General features: G+C 57.5%; 1 protein-coding gene across 3 annotated transcripts; it reads right to left on the minus strand.

The window, feature by feature from the left end:
• Positions 1-151: 151 nt before the first annotated feature.
• On the minus strand, positions 152-22,862 carry HID1 (HID1 domain containing). Of its 3 annotated transcripts, none has more exons than XR_004430434.1 (19): positions 22,647-22,862; positions 14,216-14,365; positions 13,509-13,679; positions 12,735-12,851; positions 11,994-12,100; positions 11,631-11,747; positions 9,469-9,691; positions 9,324-9,380; positions 8,357-8,497; positions 8,120-8,210; positions 7,775-7,926; positions 7,589-7,667; positions 5,227-5,391; positions 3,434-3,661; positions 2,932-3,038; positions 2,381-2,480; positions 1,665-1,756; positions 1,320-1,478; positions 152-1,048 (listed from the first exon to the last, which is right to left on the minus strand). XR_004430434.1 is itself a non-coding variant. In XM_033182104.1 (19 exons), the coding sequence occupies exons 1-19, from the start codon at positions 22,710-22,712 to the stop codon at positions 985-987; spliced, it is 2,364 nt and encodes a 787-aa protein (XP_033037995.1). In that variant the 5' UTR covers positions 22,713-22,862; the 3' UTR covers positions 152-984. The 3 variants fall into 3 exon arrangements, 2 of the variants coding, with proteins under 2 accessions (XP_033037995.1, XP_033037994.1); XM_033182104.1 differs by having other exon boundaries at positions 2,400-2,480; positions 12,735-12,848; XM_033182103.1 differs by having other exon boundaries at positions 2,400-2,480.

Genomic DNA, 22,862 nt, shown 5'->3' on the forward strand with positions numbered 1-22,862 from the left:
GGTGACAGGGTCTAATCCTGCTTTCCCACCCAAGAAAATAACAAATGCTGGTTCCCAGTCATGCACTGGGGGCCCTCTGAGGTGCAGAGTCCCCAGCTCCAATGAAGACAAGAGCCACACCTGACCCCTTGCCTCAACCGCAGAGTCGGAATGTGGAGCAGGAGGTTTTATTGTAAAGAGGCCGATTGTACAGAGCAAAGATTGTTCTGACACAAGGGGTTGGGGGGCGGGACCCAGGGGCCAGAGCTGGGGGAAGGATGAGGGGGTGACATCGCCCCATCCAGGCAGTGGGCAGGGCAGGGAGGACTAAATGGCTGGCCCCCGGTTCCCTTCCCTACCCCTCATTACTGGGTAAGAGGGAGCCAGGCTATTTCCACGGACCCAGGAGAATACAGCAGGAGACCCTCACCACCCCACACCATGCCCCAAGTACACGGGAGGTGGCCCAGCCTGGCTTTTGTAGTCAGCCAGCTCCCAGCCTCCTCGAGGAGCAGCCTGGCCACACCTATTTCCCCTGGAGCCTGGAACAGCTGGCTTCGGGTTAGGAGGCTGGAAGCACCCCTCACCCTGCCCAGGCACCTCAAGGGACAGCCCGTGGTTCCTTGGTCAAATCCCCTAGGGCACAGTGACCTGATGGCTTCTGCCTCTGGGGCTGGGCAGGACAGGAGTGGGTGGGCACTGAGGGGACAGCACTGAGCCAGGTCTTAAAGGGGGAGTCCGACTATTGGGGGCAGTGGTCTCTGGTGGGGGCTTAGCCCCGGAGATGAGGCTCCTGTGAGTCCAGCCTAGGGGTTGAGGGAGATCAGAGTCGGTCCACATTGTCCTGGCCACAGGGGTCTCTGGGGCCTGACACTTAGGACTCAGCCACTCTGCCTGTCCCAGGCCCTGATCGTGGTCATTTCAAGCTCAGAATGGTGGGTCAGGGAAGCCTCAGGGACCAGGGCCCTGCCTTCCCCTAGACTGAGCACCTTGCCGGCTTCATCCTCACACCCGCTGTATCTCAAACAGCTTCACATCGGTGTCATACCAGACAGGGGGGTCCACATTCCTGTGGAGGAAGTGGGGGGTTACCCAGGTGCTGGGGCACCTTGCAGACAAGGCACCAGGAGGAGCTGGGTGGCAGGAATGGCCAAGCCAACACTTTCCATTGCGATGTCCCACCCTGGGCTGCAGGTGCCACCCTCAACCAAGCAAGGCCGCCTTAGTTGACTGTCTTGACATGAAGTCCACCATGGGTGGTGGGGCCCAGAGCTGAGGTCCCTGCTGAGCCCTGCTGGGCAGGCTCTCAGGCGGACACCACCCCACCCCCCGGGGCCCACCTCAGATAGATGACGCCCCACATGTAGGTGCGGAACCACATGGCAGTGCCCGAGTTGGCCTGGTACTTGCGGATGAGGATGGGGTGGGGCACGGGCAGCAGCCCCACCAGGGTGCCATGCTGCAGGAACCGTAGGATCTCAGACTCATCCGTCAGGCCCCTGCAGGGAGAGGGGTGTCTCCAGCACACTCACATGGTCTAGAGGAGCACAGGGCTCACTCTGGACTCCCAAGACCCATGTTTCCCATCATACACCCACCTAAGCCTAGGCTGGCCCCGCCCAGAGTCCACCTGCCCACACCCCCGGCCCCGCCCACACCCCCGGCCCTGCTGGCGCCCGGCTCACTTGTCAATGCAGATCTTCTCCACCTGCGGAACCAGCACCTGCAGCAGCCTCATGATGGTCTGCAGCGGCAGCTTTGACTTCCAGGAGAGGACCTGGGGAGGGATGGGGTTCCTGGGGCTGAGAAAGCAACCCCTGGAGGCTGCAGGGCAAGCCTGACCCTGACCCAGAACCACAGGCTCCCCAAGGCAGAAAGCACCCCTGCTCCCTGCAGCATAAGCCTGGCACCAAGCAGGACCCCTGAACAGTTCATTGTTAATGGATGGCAAGCGCCACGGCTCCGCATGAAGCCATGGCTGTGCCACGTGCCTTTCAGGAGACTGTCGCCTTTAGCCCTCACAACAGCGTGGTCAGGCAGGAACAGCAATGATCCCTGTTCCAGTGCAACTGGCGTGATCTCAGGAGACACAGGGCGTGGGGATGAGATTCAGGGAAGGAAGTCGGAAAGAGTGATTTATTAAGGAAGAGAGCACTGTGGGCGCCTGGGGCTTAATCCTGCTGGGGACTCTGGCAACAGTGTAGACGAAGGAAGCCACCAAGCCAGAGAGGCCGAACACGTGGGATGTCACCAGCTGGAAGGACGGACCCGGAGCCAGGCTGCTACGCCAGGGTCCTTTGATTCGGACTCATTGCCATCTTCACTGAGCTTCCCCAGGCCAGGGAACCCCAACCCAGCTCCCGCCCCTGTACCATCTGCCCAAACCCCAGCCCCTGCTCGCCTGGCATGGGGTCCCTCACCCACTCCGGCGTTGGGCTCCACTGCCCACTGGCTGATGAACTGGATGGTCGCCGCTGCTCCCTCCATGCCTGGCTGGGCTCCTGGCCCCCAGAAAAGAACAGGGGTGAGGGATGGCAGGGTTGGGTGAGGGGTAGAGTGGGGGGCAAAGAGCCCTCTCCACTGGCAGCTGGAAATCCCACAAAGGGGAAGGCCCAGCCCAGCAGCCTTTGCCCCAGGCCCAACCCAACCTAGTGACAGGTTTAGGGCCAGCGGCTGACAGGGCAGGCTGGGTAAAGGCCAGCTCAGATAAGGCGGAGAGATGAGAAGTCTGAAGGCCAAGGGCTTCGCCGGGACCAGGAAACAAGGGAGGGATCTGTGAGAGGCCCCCACCCCCAAGGGAGTCAGCAGCGCTGGCTCTAACATCCTGGGCACTAGGTGTCTGCCCCTCTGCTGCAGGTGACCCCAGAGTGCCCCGGCCCAGCCCCCACTGCAGAGGCCAGGGGAGAAGGGAAGGGCCAGCCATGCCTGGCTCCTGGAGTCCCCATCACCCACCCCCTTGGCTGGGCTGCCATCCTCCGAGCTCTGCTGGGGCTCAGGCTCCAGGGACCGCAAGGTGCCATCCTCTGACACCTGGGACTTCTCCGTCAGCTTGTCAATGCCTGGGCAGGGCACAGGTGGGAGTGAGGACCACCCGCCACAGTGCCCCTGCTAGCCCTTCCTCCACCCACTTTACTTTTTATTTGTATTTGTTTTACTCCTGCTTCCCTCTGGAACCTCCGCTGGCTCTAGAGGCAGTGTCTGATCATTGCAACAGCCTCTTCTGTGCTCATCCCTCCACAGTCTACACTCGCCCTGAGGCTCTGCCCCCAACACCAAGCTACACATGCTAAGCCCACCCAGTACCCTCCCCCCATCCCTGTTGCCCAGCCCCATCCCCTCAGATTCCATACACAAGCCACGCTATTTGCCAGAGATGGGGGTGACACCCCGAGACCGTGTCCCTCCCCCAGCCACACCGGTATTCACGCTCCTCTCCCTTCCACTAGCACTAGACCTGGAGTAGCCACCAGGCTGGTCTTGAGGGTGCCTGGCTCTGCAGGGGCGGCGGGGCGGGAGCCTTCCATGGAGGTGCCCTCCTGGGAGCCGGTGCGAGACAAGGGCTCGGGTGTCCGCCGGCGCCGCTGCAGGGCCTTGTGAATGGTGGGCGGGTCCGTGGGCAGGTTGGCCAGCTGATGGAAGACGCTGCGCTTGCGGATGATGGCGTAGACCAGGTTGGAGTTGCCTGTGGGCACGGAGCATGCCTCACCTCAGGGAGGCCCCCTCCAGCTCCCCCGGTCCAATCTGGGTGGGCTTCCCGGAAGGGGGAGTTTGGAGGACAGGAGGGTGTCTGCCCAAGGGGTTGGAGATGGTACAGGGAGCCCAAGATAGAGTGCTGGGGCAGGGCTGCTGGCACTGGCTATGTGTGCCCACTATGGCTATCCCAGCATGTCAGACCAGAGCACCCCACAACACCCCTGCCCCAGTGCCTTTGAGTCCCCCTCCACAACCCAGCACTAAAGGGTTAACACCTGGCAAAGAGGGCAGGCCCCAGCATGGCAGCGTCCACAGCAGGCCAGCTGTTAAGTATTCTGACTCTCTTCCCGAGCACGGTGGCCAGGAGGAGTCACGGAGGATCATGCGGCATGTGCCTGCCGTCCATCCCCCAGCGCTGACTTCTCCCAGCTCTCAGGCCCCAGTCCCCATCTCTGGTCCCGCCTCATGCCATACTCTTCACTTTCAGTTCCACATCCCACCCCAGGGCCTTTGCATGTGCTGTCTCCTGCCCCACCTTACCACTATTTCTCCCTCAGGGATCACTGCAAATTTGACCGACTTTGGACATAGCAATAATAAAAATCGATCATTTTTAAGTTGCCAGGCACTGTGCTAAGTGCCTTCTGGGGGTTATTTTGCTCCATCTTCCCAATACCTTCTGAGACCAGGACTCTTAGAACCATTGTTATGAGCAACTTACAGATGAGGGCACTGAGGCTCGGAGAGGTCAGGTGACGTGCCCCGGTCACAGGGCTAACGAGTGGCAAGGCTTGAAGTGACAGCAGGCAGCCGGGTGTCTGCAACACTGGGCAGACGGGCTGCTAAGATGCCCATCAGGGTCTTACTACTCCGCACTTCCCTTTTATCACACTTCAGGCCAGGTGTGCTGGCTCACGCCTATTATCCCAGCACTTTGGGAAGCCAAGGCAGGTGGATCATTTGAGGTCGGGAGTTTGAGACCAGCCTGGCTGACATGGTGAAATCCCACAAAGGCGAAGGCCCAGCCCAACAGCTCATGCCTGTAACTCTGGTGCTTTGGAAGGCCGAGGCAGGCAGATTGCTTGTCTCTACTAAAAGTACAAAAAGTTAGCTAGGTATATTGGAGGGCACCTGTAATCCCAGCTACTTAGGAGGCTGAGGCAGGAGAATTGCATGAACCTGGGAGAAGGAGATTGCAGTGAACCAAGATCACACCACTGCACTCCAGCCTGGGTGACAGAGTGAGATGCCATCGGAAAAAAAAAAATTCAGACGTCCATTAGAGGGTAATCATCTGTTTGAAGCCTCCCTCCCTGCCTCCAGCCCCAGCTGTGAGCTCCACAGGGCAAGAAGCAAAGCTTTGTTCCCCACTGTATCCCCTGCACCCAGGTACACTATAGATGCTCAATAAATGTACACTGAATGAATGAACTGGGGGCAGAAGACAAGCAGTCCAGCACTTCCCAGAGGCCGCCTCCTGGGCTGTGCCCTCCTTAGGTAGGAAGGAGGCCCACTGGCCACCCTGATCACCAGGGCCTCAGGCTGGTGCCTCACCGTCAAACTGGTACTGGATGATGTTGTTGAAGACCTCCAGGAGGAAGAAGACCAGGTGGTGGTTCTGGGCGGCAGAGAAGAGGAACCAGGTGGTGGAGAAGGCCTCCAGCAGGTGCAGCAACTTGTTGGCAGTCACCATGGACAGGCTCTTGAGGTAGGGGGACACTGTAGGGGAGGGGCCAGCTCACTCCTGGGCCCTCCGCCCCACCAAGCCATCCCTGCACATCCTGGGCCTAGGTGGAACAACAGGCTCCTGCTCCCAATCCCTCCCTGACCCCTGCAGAGCCAGGAAGTGCAAGGCCCAGGAGGCCGAGTCCACACTGGCCATACTGCGTGCAGAGTCCTGGGAGGCAGTTAGGCCTCACCCTCACCCCTCGACTATGAAGACAGCTGTCCTGCTTACACAGCCACACGCATCCCACCCATGCCAGTCCCCCCATACCACGAGGGAGGCAGGACACGGACAAGATCATCCCCATTTTATAGATAGGTAAACTGAGGCTCAAAGAGGGTTGTAAACTTGGCCCAAGATCCCAACTAATGAAATGATTGTGCAAGGATACAAACTCAGGACTTTAAATCCTTCCAGAACGTCAAGCTGTCATGTCACTAGAGATGTATTTTGGGGCCCAGCCCTGGGGGCACACCCACCCTGGCGTTCCATGCTGATCTATCTGCACGCTTCCTTGTCTTGTGTCATTTTCCCTCCCTAGGCTGAGGGCCCCGCAGGGCAGGGACCGGGGCTGTCTTGTTCACAAATGTGTTCTCAGAACTGCCTCAGTGGAGATTTGTGAGATGGAGCCAGAGGGTGAACCAGGAGGGAAAGAGACAGTCCTGGTCCCAGAGATCACAGCCCAGCTAGAGGCCTCTACCACCCCACACTACCCACCCTGCAGTCTAAACCAGGCCACAGACAGGCCAGCCGGCCCTAGCCATGACCATCCTCTCCAAAAGATGTTCACATTGAAGGCATTTTGCCCCAGCCCATGGCCACCTGCCTTGCTGGGTCCTGAACCCCAGGGAGCCTGGCTCCTTCTGCTTCCCCTCCCCAGCAGCTGTGTGCAGTCCTTGCTGGGTGGGGGTGGAGACTGGACACGGAAGGCAAAGGCAGAAAGGGTGGGACTTCCACATCCCCATACTGTGTGACTCCAATTGTCCAAACCTGCACTGCCCAACACAGTGGACATCAGCCATGTACGGCCACTTCGTGCTTGAAACACAGCTAAGTCCTAATGCGTGTGCTGCACAGATGAAATACACAAGAGACCACGGTGGTTCACGCCTATATAATCCCAGCACTGTGGGAGGCTGAGGCAGGAGGATCATTTGAGCTCAAGAGTTTGAGATGAGCCTGGGAAACATAGTGAGATCCCGTCACTATAATTAGAAATAAAATGAAATATGGCCGGGTGTGGTGGTTCACGCCTGTAACCCCAGAACTTTGGGAGGCCAAGGCAGGCAGACTGCTTGAGGCCAGGACTTCGAGACCAGGCTGGCCAACATGGCAAAACCCTGTCTCTACTAAAAAAAAAAAAAAAAAAAAAAAAAACTAGGCATGGTGGCATATGCTGTGATCCCAGCTACTTGGGAGGCATGAGAATCACTTGAACCTGGGAGGTTGCAGTGAATGGAGATTGTGCCACTGCACTCCAGCCTGGGCAACAGAGAGTAAGACTCTGTCTCAAATATTTAAAAAAAAAATTAAATAAATAAATAAAGTAAAAGTGTTATTGGACTACCAATGGCTCCAATAAATAGGGCTAAACTCCTTCAGATGTCAAAGAAATGGTTAAAATTTAAAAAAAAGAAAAAGAAAAAAGGCCAGACGCAGTGGCTCATGCCTGTAATCCCAGCACTTTGGGAGGCTGAGGTGGACAGATCATCTGAGGTCAGGAGTTCGAGACCAGCCTGGACAACATGGCAAAACCCTGTCTCTACTAAAGACACAAAAATTAGCCAGGTGTGGTGGCACACGCCTGTAATCCCACCTACTCAGGAGGCTGAGGCATGAGAATAGCTTGAACCCAGGAGGTAGAGGTTGCAGTGAGCTGAGATGACACCACTGCACTCTAGCCTGGGCGACAAGACTGAGTGTGAGAAGGGAATATTAAATATCTCATTAGTAATTTTTACATAAGCTACACGTTGAGATGATGGTGTTTGGGATATAGTGGAATAGATAAAACATATTATTAAATTGTTGTCACCCTTTTTTTTTTAATGTGGCTACTATGAATGGCACACAAGTTTGCTTTCTTTCTGTGGGCTGGAGGGGCTTGAACCCCGGAGCGGGTGGCAGGTTGGCCTGTGGCCTGGCACCACCTGGTGGTGAGTGCGGGGAGTGCGAGCTCCGGGTCCCTACCGTTGACCACGATGGTAAGCAGGCAGTCGAAGAGGGGCTGCAGCCGCTGGTGCCCGCTGGTGATGATTTTGTGGAACACCTGTGCCGGGAGGGACAGGGGCACTGTGGGGTCCCCGCTGCCTCCAGACTCAGCCAAGAGGACGCCGCCCCTGCACCAGCTGGGCCCAGCCGCATGAGCCCCCTCACCACAATGAGCAGGTCGGCGTGGGTCCCCGTGAAGACTGGGATGTCCATGGGCACGCGAACCGAGTAGGGCTTGTTCAGCCGCACCCCAAAGTTCCGCTCCCCGCTCAGAAGCAGCAGGATGAAGACACCAATGTGCATCAGGCCCACCCGAGCTGCGGCAGGTGACGTGGGAGGGGTCACTCGGGTGGGAGGGGGAGGGAGGGGCCCAGACAGGGACCATTTTGGGGGCCTCCCTCTCGGGAGGTTAGAGTGCCAGGCCTGAGCTGCTGGGAGGCAGGGCAGATGGCGGGCCCTCCACCTCGCCACCAGGGAAGCTCCCAGCATCCCACCCCACCCTGGTCTTACATTGATCGGCCCGGGCATCGTTGAGGAAGAAGAGGATGGGGACAAGGATGTCTAGGACGTCACTGCTCTTCAGTACGAAGAAGAGGAATTTCTGGGGTGCGGGGAGGGACCAAGTGGGCTGAGTTCAAGGGAGGGGCAGCTCTGCCCCACCCCCCTCAGTCTGACACTGTCCCCGCCCCTGGGCTATTGGAGCGGCTGCTCTCCATCTCCCTGCAGGGCCCCTCGAGGCTGGCCCACCTTGTTGAAGTCGCAGAGCTTCCAGAAGAGAACTAGCAGCTCCTGGTGGAACTGTATCTTCTTGGTGGAGTTGGGCAGGTAGGTCTGGAGCAGGGGGTTGGACAGCAGCCGGGCTATACCCTTGAGGATGAACTGGAAGTCCTGGGGGTGAGGGCAGAGCAGCGGACCTGTCCAGCATGATCCCCACAGCTCCAGCTTCCCAGCCCAGGCCCCCCACAAATGCCTCCTCCTTCCCCCAGAGCCAGATCCCACCTCCAGAGACCGAGGGCCCTGATGCTGTCATCCATAGCTGTCCTGGGCCGACGCCTCAGGAAACGGAGTCCTTCATAGGTGTGGACAGCCCTGGCCCCTCCACCAGACTGCAGACTCTCTGTCCTTGGGCTGTGCGCCCCTTGAGCAAGGCTGCCGCTCCCAGTGAGCTCCCACACATGCACACCCTCAACCTCGTCCCTGCCCACCTTAGACTCATGGTTGACAGATTCCATCGTTCTACCCCTCCCCAAAATACTCCCCCATCACCCCATCACACTCAAGGGGCATTCCACTGTTGTGTCATTTACTGAGACCTGCTACCAGCTGGGGTGAGAAGGCAGCTAGTGTCCTGTGTTTTAGCTGCAGAAGTTAGAACTCTGGGAGTTCAAGCAACTTCCCACCAAGATCACAAGACATGTGAACTGGGACTGCCTGGCCTGAAGCCCTTGCCCACTGTCATTCCCCTCTCTCCCCACCACCTCTGAAATGACGTCAGCCGCCTCCTCCTAGAAGCCTTCCCAGTTACCTCTACCCAGGTGAGGCCATCAGCCCTTCCTGCATCTTGAAACCCCCACAGCCCTGCCAATATTTCATCTAGGGTGGCCCCAGCCCACAGAGAGCATAGTTCCTTCATGGAGGGGTCAGGATCCCCCATATCCCTGTCTCACTTGCATCCCCCCGCCCCCTGCAAAGCCACTGTGGGGACTGGACTTGCCTCCTCGCGATGGATGCGGGACAAGTAGTTCACAAACAGGTTCTCCGGGCCTGGAGGCTGCCAAGAGGACAAGCCCGTGGTAAGCAGGCATCCTCCCGGCCACCCGCAGCCCCAGCAGCTGTCCCCTCCATGTTCCCATCCTTACATCGGCATCATCCATGGCGGTGCCGGTGGTGGTGCCATCCACAGTGGGGCTGGCACTGCTGGCGCTGTCGTGGTCCAAGGTGACAATGAGCACCTGGGCAGCCTCCTCCACCAGGGGCTCCCGGTAGTCAGAGAAGAGCAGGTGGTTGTAGGGGATCCCGTAGCCCACAGGGTCATAGGCACACACGGTGTTGAGGAGGGAGGTGAAGAGGGGCAGGGCATGTCTGCAGCAGGAGAGGGGACAAGGCTGCAGAGGCTCCACCGGGGCCCAGCCCCCTGGCCACACCCCTCTGGCCACATGGGAGGGTCAGCCTCATTCAACAAGCATTTTAGCGCCAGGCCAGGGAGTGGCTTGGAAAGAGTGGGTGGGGGAAGCCCAGAACCATGAGTAGGACACATTCATACCCCTTAGGGTCTTAAGGGGCAGATACCCTCCCTCAGGGCCTCAGAGATGGGACTGGAGGCCCATGGAGAAGGCGGGCTTCCCCTCGGGGAGCAGAGCCCAGGCTCAGCCAACCAGTTCCCAGGCCACAGAATGACTCCACTTAGACTCAAGAGATGTCAGGGTTCAAGCTGCTCATCTTACAGATGAGGAAGCTGAGACCCAGAGAGGTTAAGTGAGGAACAAAGGGTGGCAGTTTGCCTGATAAGGCTGGTGAGAAAGAAAACTCTGGCCAGCCTCTGATCATGGCTGGTGGAGGGGATTGCCCGGCTCCCTTCTCTTCTGGAGTAGGGTGGAAGGTTGAGCAGAAGACTAGGAAACCTGAATAAGGCGTGTCATGTAGGGACCAGAGTCTGGAAGGTGGAGGTTGACCGCTCCCTGCTGGGCACTGACCCTATGCGGCCAACGCAGCTCCCAGTGGGAGCTACCTGCTCAAATACTCAACCCTGCCATGTGACACGTGTGACAGCCCCCCGCCCCGTGCTCACATGTCCCCCACAGTCCATAAGTGCCTCATGTGGGCCTCCCTGCCCTTCGGGGTATTTGTCACACACACACCCCAACCCAGTCTCTGAACTGCAGGATCCCACACAGCAGCCTCAAGCCACAAGGAGCTGTCGAGCCCTTGGAATGTAGCTGATTGGAACCAAGACTTGCTATAAGTGCAAAATACACACTGGATTCTGAAAACTTAGTATGAAAAGGGGGATGTGCCAGCCGGGCGCGGTGGTTCACGCCTGTAATTCCAGCACTTTGGGAGGTCAAGGCAGGTGGATCACGAGGTCAGGAAATCGAGACCATCATGGCTAACATGGTGAAACCCTGTCTCTACTAAAAATACAAAAAAATTAGCCAGGCGAGGTGGCGGGCGCCTACAGTCCCAGCTGCTGGGGTGGCTGAGGCAGGAGAATGGCGTGAACCCGGGAGGTGGAACTTGCAGTGAGCCGAGATCGCACCACTGCACTCCAGCCTGGGAGACAGAGCGAGACTCCATCTCCAAAAAAAAAAGGGGGGGGATGTAAAACAGCTCAATAATGTTGTATACTGATTCCATGTTAAATGCTAAAGTTTGGGGTATATCGGGTTATATGAAATATATTATTAATTAATTTTATTTATTTATTTATTTTTTGAAATGGAGTCTCACTCTGTCACCCAGGCTGGAGTGCAATAGCGCAATCTCAGCTCACTGCAACCTCTGCCTCCTGGGTTCAAGTGATTCTCGTGCCTCAGCCTCCTGAATAGCTGGGATTACAGGCGCCCACCACCAAGCCCAGCTAATGTTTGTATTTTTAGTAGAGACAGGGTTTCACCATGTTGGCCAGGCTGGTCTCGAACTCCTGACCTCAGGTGATCTGCCCACCTTGGACTCCCAAAGTGCTGGGATTACAGGTGTGAGCCACCGCGCCTGGCCCAATTTTACTTTTTAACGTTTTTTAATTTTAAAATTGCACTCGTGGTTTGCATCCTATTTCTACTGGACAGGCGGCTCTTGATGGAGGACCCAGGGACGGATCACTGAGGGGCCCCCAGATTCTGTCCTGTCCAGGACTCCAAGGAGAGACTGAAGGGGCTGGTGTAAGGTGTTGCTGGTAAATTAAAGTTTATCACCACCAGGGGGCAGCACCTCCCCTCAAACGAGACTAAGGGCTGGCGAGTGGACTCAGTTCTGGGTTGCCTGGAATAAGACGGAGGAGAGCGGCAGAAAGGCGGGACCTCACCTGTTCTCCGTGGAACAAAAGAATTGAACCCATGGATTGGTGCTGCCACTTTCCGGAGCTGGGGGCAGGTACATGGCCTCGGAGAAGCATGTCAGCAGCAGTTTCAGCAGCTCCATCCTTGGCGGGGGAAGGGAGAGGGGACCTTAGGATCCCAGTTCCCTCTTGGAGGTGCTGCCCACCCAGCCCAGCGCCCCAGCCCAGGTCCATGGAAGGAAGTGACCTCTGCTGACCCCTGTAAGGCCAAGGTCAGGTCACAGGTGAGGATGGTCTTCTGGGGAGAGCCTATGGGCTCTCTCTGAGCTGTGTGGGGGCCCGGCCCGGGGTCCAGCTGCAAAGAGGGCTCTGGGCCTGGGCAAAGCTCACCGGTTCATATCGTGGATGTAGTTAGGCTGGGGGGAGTGAGCGAAGCCCACACCAGCCTCCCAGATGTATTCACAGCTGTCCAGGGAGTGGACGTCCTCCGCCGAGTCCTCGGGACAGGGCCAGGAAGAGGCCGGGTTAGGGGTCGAGAGGTGAACAGCAGCCTGAGTCAGAACCCTACCACCTAGAGCCTCGCACAGTCCCATGGGGCAGAGACCCCCAATTCTCTTAAAGACAGGTCCTCAAAATGGCCCGGTCCTCATGCACAAGGGCGGGAATGAATATTCTTAGGTCTCTTGAAAGCTCATTTTTCTTCCATCTCACACTGGTTCTTTCACTTGCTCAGTCCAGTGTGGGACAGGGAGAGAGGGAGGGAGGGGCAGGGGATTGGGTGCCGCGCGTTTGGGGGTGGGCAGAGAACATCAAGGTGAAGTCCATGCCGCCACAGGAAGCAAGAGGGCCAGGCCTCCTGTGTCCGAGCCCTGCACCCCCACCCACCCTGGGCAGGCAAAGACAATGGGTGTCTGTGCCCAGCCATCCGAATGCAGCAGGCAGGGCCAGCCCCAGCTGGCTTCCCTCCAGCTGTACCAGTCACCACCCAGGCCTACACGTGCCAGGCAGCTTAGCTCTCCTGGAGCCCCCCGGCCCCCAGTGCAATCTGCCCAAGGGAACTTCAACTGGCCTGGCCCCAACCCAGGACCAGAGCCTGCTCGGTCTGGGGGTGGGGGGCTGGGGGACCCTCACCACAGTGCTCCTCCGGTGGCTCTGGACCGTGAAGTCCGGGCAGAAGAGCAGGTCAGCAATGGCCAGGAGCAGGGACTCAGCCAGGGGCCTGGCATTCTCATCATCCTCTTCTCCCTGCTGGGGACACAGCACCCACAGGCTGCCTCAGTGATAGCTGGCCAGGGAGAGGTGGCCCAGGGCTTGTGGGGTGGTGGAGGACAGGGGCTGAGCCCAGGCAGGCACCCATGGGCAGAGGAATGAAGGGACAGGAAGTGGACTCCTGGTTGCCCCAAACCTCCCAAGGCAGAAGTGGGGCAGAGCAGGGAGCCGGGCCGGGAACATCAAGGGAAACTCCTCTACCGACCGGAGGGGACCGGGGGCGACCCCCAACATCAAGAGTCTCAGCCCTGCTAGGAATCGCTATGTTGCATCCCTCGGCACCTCACCCAGAGATAAACCCAGGGCAGGTGGTGTAGGGAAGAGAGGACAGTACGGTCCCTCTCCGGCCCTCAGAGGGCCCAGTTCCTCGGCCCCCACCTCTGCCCAGTGACCCCTGCTCTCAGCTTCTCTCCATACCCTACTTCTTCCGGACTGTGGACACAGAAACCCCCACGGGAGGGGAACTGAGGGCCCAAGGAGGTGGCGTGAACACCATCCCTCAGCAGCACCCACTGGCCCCACCCCTGCACTTCCCAAATCCCAGAAGAGGCTTGGAGGAACATGGCCGGCCCTGAAGGGCACTCTCCCTGTGACGCCAACTCTGTTTCCCACCCAGCCCTGGCCAGGCCCACAGACCCCTCCTCGCCCTGCCCCGGGCACTGTGGACCAGAAGAAGCCCCTCCAGTCGGGATCCTCAAAGATGTAGGGCAGCACGCGGGTGAGCAGCCGGCTGCAGTTCAGGACGATCTGCTTCTCCTTCTCCGAGTGGCAGCCACTCTCAGCTCCCTGTACCAGCTTCTCAACGGCCTGTGGGGGCAGGCAGGAGCAGAGGGCAGGCTGGAAAGTGGGGAGAGGACCCTGGCACTTGGGGTCAGGTGGGCATCCAGGCTGCAGAGGAGAGACAGTGGGGCCACAGGCAGAGGAGCCACCTGGAGTTGGGGTCAGCCAGCCTGGGGGGACTGGGACACAGGCCAGAGCAGCTTGAAGCATCAGGACAGCCAGGGCCCAGCTCGTCACTGGATGGCTGAGGCCTTGCTAAGTCAGTCTCCCAGCCTCAGTTTCCCTATCTGTAAACTGGCGACACTAGCAGTACCCACCCCACAGAGGGAGCTGAATGAACCCGTCTATAGAATGTGCTCAGTTAGATGTGGCCCGGAGGATTTCCCCATAAATGGCGGCTGCCATGGTCCCTCCGCCCAGCGAGGAGAACCACAGGGAGAGAAGTGGGAGAGCTGGGTGAAGCCACAGGACCTGGGGGTCGGGAGGCCCTGGATGTGCCTGCCTTCTCCTGCTGTGGGTTGGGAGGGTAGAATAGTGGCAGCGAGGGACTGGGCAGCGCTCACCTTGTAGCACAGGGTGGCCAAGTTGGAGGGTGACTCTTCCCGCACGGCCCGGATCTCTGCTGCTGGCACCAGTGCAAACACATCCTGCACTGAGGTGGCTGTGTCTGCCCAGAACTGGTCCCAAAAGGCATCATCGGTGGCTTCCACAGGCTGTCGGGGGACCAAGCGTCCAGAGTTACACAACTCCTGGCCAGAGGGCCCAAGTTTGCCCAACCTGTGACCAGGAGAGACCCCGAGAGGGAAGCCAGAGTCCCCCTACCAGCTGGGGTCCCAGAGCCTTCCCACATGGGTGGGGGACATCCTTCAGCCACCACAACCCCTGGATAGCACAGTCAGGCTGGAGACACTGGGTGTGCATGGTCAGGGGTGAGCTAGGCACAGTCAGCCAAAGCCCAGCGCCACCCCTGAGGGGTTGTGTGACCCTGATTAAGTCACCATCCTCCCCTGACAAGGCAGGATGACCTTCGCACCTCGGCACAGCTCCAGGCCACACCATTAGGTCAAATGCCCGGGGATCCAGGTCAAGACTGTGCCCTCTCTCCATGGGAAGAAGACCAAAGGCAACTTTTGTATTCCGTTCCCAGTCACTCAGGCTGCCCGCCACAGGCCTCCAGTCTCTGCCCTCTCGCAGTACACCCAAAACAGCTGCCACATCTGGTGAATTCACCTCTGCTGCTCTTGGACCCCAACACGCCCCTCTCAGCGCCCACCTCCAGTGCTGCAGCTCAGGCTGCCCTCGCCAGGGTTCCCACCTTCACATCCACCTCCTTCAACCCTGCCCCTACGCTGCTGCCCACCCATGCACCCAGGTGGCATCCTACATGTACCGCTGCCACAGGCACTGCTTCCTCACCCAGAGCCCTTCAAGGGCTCCCCACTGCCTGCTGGGACAAGTCCAGATCTCAGCCCAGCACTCAACCAAGATCTCACAGAAACATGCCTCACACACATGCACACAGACACATGCGTACACATGTGTATGTCATACACACACACACCTGCATTTACTACCCCAGGACTCCACCCTGCCATCTCCTCTCTTTACCTTCACCTGAGCTGTTCTCTCTTCTCCTCTTTCCCTTTTCCCCACAACAATGTATTCCAAAATCCATTCCCACGGAGGCAACAGGCCTTAAAAACACATATGCCCAGCTAGGCACAGTGGCTCGTGTCTGTAATCCCAGCACTTTGGGAGGCCGAGGCAGGTGGACCACCTGAGGTCAGGAGTTCAAGACCAGCCTGGCCAACATGGTGAAACCCTGTCTCTACTAAAAATACAAAAATTAGCCGGGCGTGGTGGCAAGCACCTATAATCTCTGCTACTCAGGAGGATGAGGCAGGAGAATTGTGTGAACCTGGGAGGCGAAGGTTGCAGTGAGCCGAGATCGTGCCACTGTACTCCAGCCTGGGAGACACAGCAAAAATCCGTCTCAAAAAAAAAAAAAACATATATGCCCTTCAAGTCATCTAGGCAGTCATCTAGGCAATGAAGGCAACTAATTTGAATCATAAATTTCACTTCTAGAAATCTCTCCAAAAGAAATCATTAGAGATGTGCACGCGGGAGCATGTATATTATTGATAGCAGTGCAAAGTTGGAATCAACCCAAATAAACAACAAATGGAGAAGGCCACGGCCGGGCGCGGTGGCTCAAGCCTGTAATCCCAGCACTTTGGGAGGCCGAGACGGGCGGATCACGAGGTCAGGAGATCGAGACCATCCTGGCTAACACGGTGAAACCCCGTCTCTACTAAAAATACAAAAACTAGCTGGGCGAGGTGGCGGGCGCCCGTAGTCCCAGCTACTCGGGAGGCTGAGGCAGGAGAATGGCGTAAACCCGGGAGGCAGAGCTTGCAGTGAGCTGAGATCTGGCCACTGCACTCCAGTCCAGGCGACAGAGCGAGACTCCGCCTCAAAAAAAAAAAAAAACAAAACAAAAACAAAATAGACTAGAAGAAAATGAACCAGAATGTTAATAACAACTCTCCCTTTAGGTGGTTTTATATTTTTCTTTATGTTTTCCTGTAAGAACACGTTACTATTTTTCTTCTCTTGAATGTTCATCTGTTAAGGGACCAGAGTGTCCAAGGCACGTGCACCTCCTCAGGCCCATCGCTTTACGGCTCCTTCCGAGTGTCACTTCCTGCAAGACCCTTCCTGCTTTCTCCAACACAGCTTTCTTCCTTCTCTGAAATCCCACAGCCAATAAAACCTGAGGTCGCTGCTACCACCACAAGTGTGCACTTCATACACGTTACTCTTATCACCAGAAAAAAATATATATCTTGTTTAAAAGTAATTCTGGGGCCGGGCGTGGTGGCTCATGTCTGTAATCCCAGCACTTTGGGAGGCCAAGGTGGGAGAATTGCTTGAGCCCAGGAGTTCACGACCAGCCTGGGTAACATGGTTTTTGTCGAGACCCTGTCTCTACAAAAAATAAAAACAAATTCGCCAGGTGGGCCCACCCAACCTCTAAGGAGGCTGAGGTGGGAGGATCCCATGAGCCCAGAAGGTCAAGGCTACAGGGAGCTGTGATGGCACTACTGCCCTCAAGCCTGGGCAACAGAGCAAGACTCTGTCTCAAAAAAATAATAATGGCCAGGCACGGTGGTTCACGCCTGTAATCCCAGCACTTAGGGAGGCCAAGGCAGGCAGATCACAAGGTCAGGAGTTTGAGATCACCCTGGCCAATATGGTGAAACCCCGTCTCTACTAAAAATACAAAAATTAGCTGGGTGTGGTGGTGCATGCCTGTAGTCCCAGCTACTCAGGAGGCTGAGGCAGGAGAATCACTTGAACTCGGGAGGTAGTCATGCCACTGCACTCCAGCCTGGGGGACAGAGCGAGACTCCATTTCAATAATAATAATAATAATAACAATAATAATAATAAGCCAGGCGTGGTGGCTCATACCTGTAATCCCAGCACTTTGGGAGACCGAGGTGGGTGGATCACAAGGTCAGGAGTTTGAGACCAGCCTGGCCAATACAGTAAAACCCCTCTCTACTAAAAATACAAAAATTAGCTGGGCATGGTGGCGTATGCCTGTAATCCCAGCTACTGGGGTAGGTTGAGGCAGGAGAATCACTTGAACCTAGGAGGCGGAGGTTGCAGTGAGCCAAGATCGCACCACTGCACTCCAGCCTGGGCGACAGAGTGAGACTCTTATCTCGAAAAAATAAAAAATATAATAATAATAATGACTGGGCACGGTGGCTCACACCTGTAATCCCAACACTTTGGGAGGCTGAGGCAGATGGATTGCTTGAGCCCAGGAGTTTGAGACCAGCCTGAACAACATGGCGAAATACCATCTCTACAAAAAAAAAATCAAAAAAAATTAGCTGGGCATGGTGGCACACACCTGTCATCTCAGCTACTTGGGAGGCTGAGGTGGGAGGACTGCCTAAGCCGGGGGAGGTTGAAGCTGCAGTGAACCAGCATCATACCACGGCACTCCTGCCTCGGTGACAGAGTGGCTCACACCTGTAATCCCAGTGTTTTGGGAGGCTGAGGCGAGAGGATCACTTGAGCCCAGAAGTTGGAGACCAGCCTGGGTAACATAGTGAGATCCTATCTCTACAAAAAAAAAAATAAATAAAGAAGAAGAAGAAAAAGAAAAAGAAAAAATTAGCCACGTGTAATGGCACGCACCTGTAGTCCCAGCCACTCAGGAGGCTGAGGCAGGAAGATCGCTTGAGCCCAGGAGTTCAAGGCTGCAGTGAGCTGTGATTGTGCCACTGTACTCCAGTGTACATGACTGAGACCCTGTCTCTAAATATTTAATAATAATAATTCTGTTCTCTGAAGCTATTTCTTCTAAGAAGCCTCCCAGAACCCCAGACTTGCTTGCTCCCACCTGGGAACCTCCCCGCACCCTGCGTAGTTCCTGCCTCCACAGTCTGGGTGCACGTGCCTTAGTCCCTGCCTCCACAGTGTGGGTGCACGTGCCTTGAAGCCCTGTCAATCCCTGACCTTGCCGGTAAAGCATATGGCAGATGTTCAGCCAATATTTGTTCCACCGAAGCTGCGCTCAGTCCTGGGGACCCCTTCAGCCTGACCACAGAGCAGGGCTGAGCACCAGTGGAGCTCTCCAAACTCAGAGTTGGGGTCACATGCCTCACCAAGGTCCAGGCATACCCCAGCCCACTCCCTGAGCAGACACCCCCACCCCACCCCAGGGAGCTGCAGGGTAACACGTGGCCATGACTCTCAGTCCCAGAACTGGTAGAGCGAGTTCTTCACTGGGGGAGAGGAACAAAGGCTAAAGGAGGGCCCTGGGGCTGGGGTTTGTTGGCCCTTGGGCCCTCAGCCAGGACAGCCCTCTGGCACTCCCTGGAGTGCAGGGACATGGCACCCCAACGCCATGGTGGTGTAAGGAAGGACATCCCAGGAAACCCACAGAGCCATCTGGGAGTGCCTCTGGGAAGCTCCCATCCCTGACACTTTTCCCACCTCCCAGGTAGCTACTACCCCCTTCAAAGGGCAGAAACTAAGCACAAGCAGGCATGACCTCTGACCTAGCTCATCAGGCAGTGTCACTGGGGGACTAAATCCAAAATGAAGAAAGAGACTTAACAGCCCATTCTGGAAGCAGAGGAGAGATCCCAGCCATGACAGATCCCAGCCTTGAACTTTAGGAACAGGACTTTGCCTCCCTCTTTCCTCAGCTTGGGCCTCCTCTCCTGGTCCCACTGTGGCTTGGACATTCAGATTTGGTGATCACCTGCCCAGGCCAAGTTGATGCTACAGGCATTAGTCAGGGTCACGGAGGCCCCTTAGGCTTCTAATGGGAGATACATGGCTCGGCGCCTACCTCAATGACCCCAGTTGGCCTCCACCGGCCCAAGGCAGCTTCTCATATCTGATCTTTGAAGGAAGTGTTTTTGCTGGAGGTAGGCAGGCCCCTGCTTCTAGGGTCACAGAAACTGAGCTACTCTGGTGGAAAACCAGGTATTCTTCTTCCCTTATTCTTTTTCTTTTGTTTGTTTTTGAGTCAGGGTCTTGCTCCGTTGCCCAGACTGGAGTGCAGTGGCGCAATCATAGCTCACTGTAACCTCGAACTCCTGGGCTCAAGCAATCCTCCCACCTCAGCCTCTGAGTTGCTGGTACGATAGGCACACCCCACCCAGTCCAGCTAATTTATTTTATTTTTTAGAGACAGGGTCTTGCTGTGTTGCCCAGGCTGGTCTCAAACTCCTGGGCTCAAGCGATCTTCCTGCCTCCACCTCCCAAAGTGCTAGGATTACAGCCATGAGCCACCACGCCTGGCCAAAAAAATCTGATTTTTTTTTTTTTTTTTTGAGACAGAGTCGCCCAGGCTAGAGTGCAGTGGCCAGATCTTGGCTCACTGCAAGCTCCGCCTCCCGGGTTTATGCCATTCTCCTGCCTCAGCCTCCCGAGTAGCTGGGACTACAGACAACCGCCACCTCGTCCGGCTAGTTTTTTTGTATTTTTTAGTAGAGACGGGGTTTCACCGTGTTAGCCAGGATGGTCTCGATCTCCTGACTTCGTGATCTGCCCGTCTCGGCCTCCCAAAGTGCTGGGATTACAGGCTTGAGCCACCGCACCCAGCCAACTTTTTATATTTTTAGTAGAGATGGGGTTTCTCCACGTTGGTCAGGCTGGTCTCAAACTCCTGACCTCAGGTGATCCGCCCACCTCAGCCTCCCAAAGTGCTGGGATTACAGGCGTGAGCCACCGCGCCTGGCCCAAAATTAGATGTTATTTTTTTTGAGATGGTGTCTTGCTCTGTCACCCAGACTGGAGTACAGTGGCACGATCTCAGCTCACTACAAGCTCCGGCTCCTGGGTTCACGCCATTCTCCTGCCTCAGCCTCCCGAGTAGCTGGGATTACAGGCGCCCGCCACCAAGTCTGGCTAATTTTTTGTATTTTTTTTTTAGTGGAGATGGGGTTTCACTGTGTTAGCCAGGATGGTCTCGATCTCCTGACCTCGTGATCCGCCTGCCTCGGCCTTCCAAAGTGTTGGGATTACAGGTGTGAGCCACCGAGCCCAGCTCCCCAAAATCAGATATTCTTAACTCAGCTTTTCCAGGCCCCTGCTCAGACCAGACCCCCACTCAGACCTGGGGAGCAGTTGTATCTTTTGACTCTCAAGTGTGCAGGGGGAAGGTACCCCAGTACTCGATCCTGCTAAGCCTGCTGTGGAGGACTGTGTCACCATGCATTTCCATGCATATACATGTATACACGTGTAAATCTGTACCCGCCAGGTTCATCCGGCCTGCAGCAGAGAACTCCAAACACGCGGGATCTGGGAGAAGCTTCCAAGTCTGGGAATGTCCCCCTCCAGAGCCCCACCTACTATGAGGAAGGGCCAGGAAACAGCCAAAGCGGCTGGCTCTCAGGACCAGGGTCAGGCCTGACCCAGGACTAGACGGCGGGGCAGGAAGAAAACAGGATGCAGGGCAGGAAGGCGAGGAAGGTGGAGCAGCAGGGACACAGGCCCAGGCCACGGGAAGAGGTGCTAGGTCTGCCTGTCTGCTGCCCAAGCCACACCCTGTAAGAGCCTGGAACCACATATCATCCTATGGACAACTGGCCTGAATCTCCTTGGGGACTCCAAGTGGTAAGGTCAGTGATGACCATCTGGGTTCTGGTCCTCACACCCAAGCCACCCAAGCCAGGTCACTTACACAGAGTTCAAAGCTTCAGCCGCTGAGGGCCTCTCTCTCCGGGCATCCCAGGCCCCCACCCCCATACAGGACCTAGTGCTCTCCGGAAGGCTGGTCTGATCCCCAGCCTATCCAGGTTCTATTCCAAGGCCGCTCACTGTCCTCAGCTGGGAAACAGAACAGCACCATCTCAAGTGGCCCATCATAGGGCTGTAGCCAGGGAAAGAAAGAGGGACACAGTATTTTGGGGAAAAGCACAGTATTTTGGGGAAAAGGCCTGAGCAGGTAGGAATCTTGGCCACTCCAGAGCCTTTGGTACCCTGCTGAGCTGGCCCCACTGGCCTGGCAAAGGACCCCAGCTGCCGAGCCCACAGCGCAATCTTCCAGCAAGGTGTTTCTTCTCCAGGCAGTTAAACATGGGAGCCTCCCTTCCTCCCTGCCTCCTCACTCCTCTCCCTGCAGCCCTACACTGAGGGGCGAGCCCACTTGCCACCTTCCCTGCCACCCACAGAACGAAAACCCCATCCTAAAAAAGCCAAGCTCCAGAACGACCCAGGAGCCGTGGGGAGTGAAGTGCGGTCTGGTTTCTATCAAGAGTCTTTCAGCCCAGGTTGGACTCTCCAAAGGCTCTGGGCATTTGCTACACACTTGACCCTTCCAGGGTGGGGAAACGGGTGAGGGAGCAAGGTCTGGCCCCTGGAACTGTGACCAGCTGGCCGTGGGAGCTGGCTTCCTCCATCCCACTCTGCCTGCAGCAAGAGAGAGCCCTGGAGAGCAGGAGGTGGGGAACCAGGAAAGAGGAAGGTCCCAGAGGGCAGCAGGTCCTGAGTCCCCTGAATATGGGGGACCTGGGGAGTCAGGGCTGAGCATCTCTGAGGCCAGAGTGGCCTGGTTCAAAAACTCAGGAGAGAAGGGGTGGGCAGACAAGAAGTCTTGCTGGGGCCAGGTGATGTGTGTTGGGGACAAGGAGGTGGCCATTGGGCCACTTGTGGACTCACCAGAGAGTTAAGAGCACGGACTAGTCTGGAGGGTCCCTAGGCCCCTCACCAGCTGACTGAGGGCCATCCTGTGGGTTCCCACCCCTGAGCCAGAGAACAGAGCACACAGGCTAACAGCCTTTCCCTCGCAGGGCCTCGCGGGGAGGCCCCTGGAGAGGTCCCCAGCTGGGAGGCTGTGCTCAATAGGCCTAGGGACAGGGGCCCTCGCCAAGCTGCCTCGCTGCCCGCGACTCTTTGCGTGCTCCCAGGAACACCTGGGCCTTCCCTGCCCACCCACGGGCATCCACCAGGGCCCAGCGAGGCCGCTGCCGCGCACACCAGCTGTTTTTCTGACCCGGGGCGGGCGCCAGTCAGGCTTTGTTTGTATTGAGTCAACCGGGACTGTGCGTCCGGGACCCGCGGGCAATGAGGGACAGGGAGGGGAGCGGACGGTGGATGGGTGAGTGGGGGCGGCAGGAGGCTGGAGACGCGAAGCTGGGGACGCCGGGGGGCGGGACAGGAGGCGGACAGCGGTGTCGCCGGCTCGGGGAGTAGGCACACGTCAGCCTAAGGTGGCAGCAGCGGCTTCGGGGAGAGGGGTGTTCCCAGGAGAGGAGGCTGAGGGTGGGGGACTAGCGCCAGGGGATGGAGCTTTGAAGTACAGGCCGCAGGGTCCCGTTCCGGCGCTGGCCTTGGCGTCACGCTCGGGGCCCGCCCGTCCCCCATCTCCTGGCGAGCCAAGTTCGCTTACCCCCGGCCCTGCCCAGCCCCCAGCCCGGCAGGTGGATGGCGAGGCCGGGGGCCCCCCTGGCGCACCTGCGTCTTGGTGGTGAGCTGGATCACCGCCTTCCGGAAGTTCAGCTTGGAGTCGGACGACCCCATGGCGCTGGAGCCCGCTCTGGCCCGGTCCCCGCCCCGACTCCAGCCCGGCTCCGGCTTCAGCTCCGGCTCCAGCTCCAGCTCCGCGGCCCCCGCGGCTCTCGCAGGAGACTAGCGGCGCGCCCCGCCCACGGCCCGCGTCGGCCCCGCCCC

The sequence above is a fragment of the Trachypithecus francoisi genome, unplaced genomic scaffold (genome assembly GCF_009764315.1).
Source record: "Trachypithecus francoisi isolate TF-2019V2 unplaced genomic scaffold, Tfra_2.0 Lachesis_group20, whole genome shotgun sequence".
Classification (NCBI taxonomy): domain Eukaryota; kingdom Metazoa; phylum Chordata; class Mammalia; order Primates; family Cercopithecidae; genus Trachypithecus; species Trachypithecus francoisi.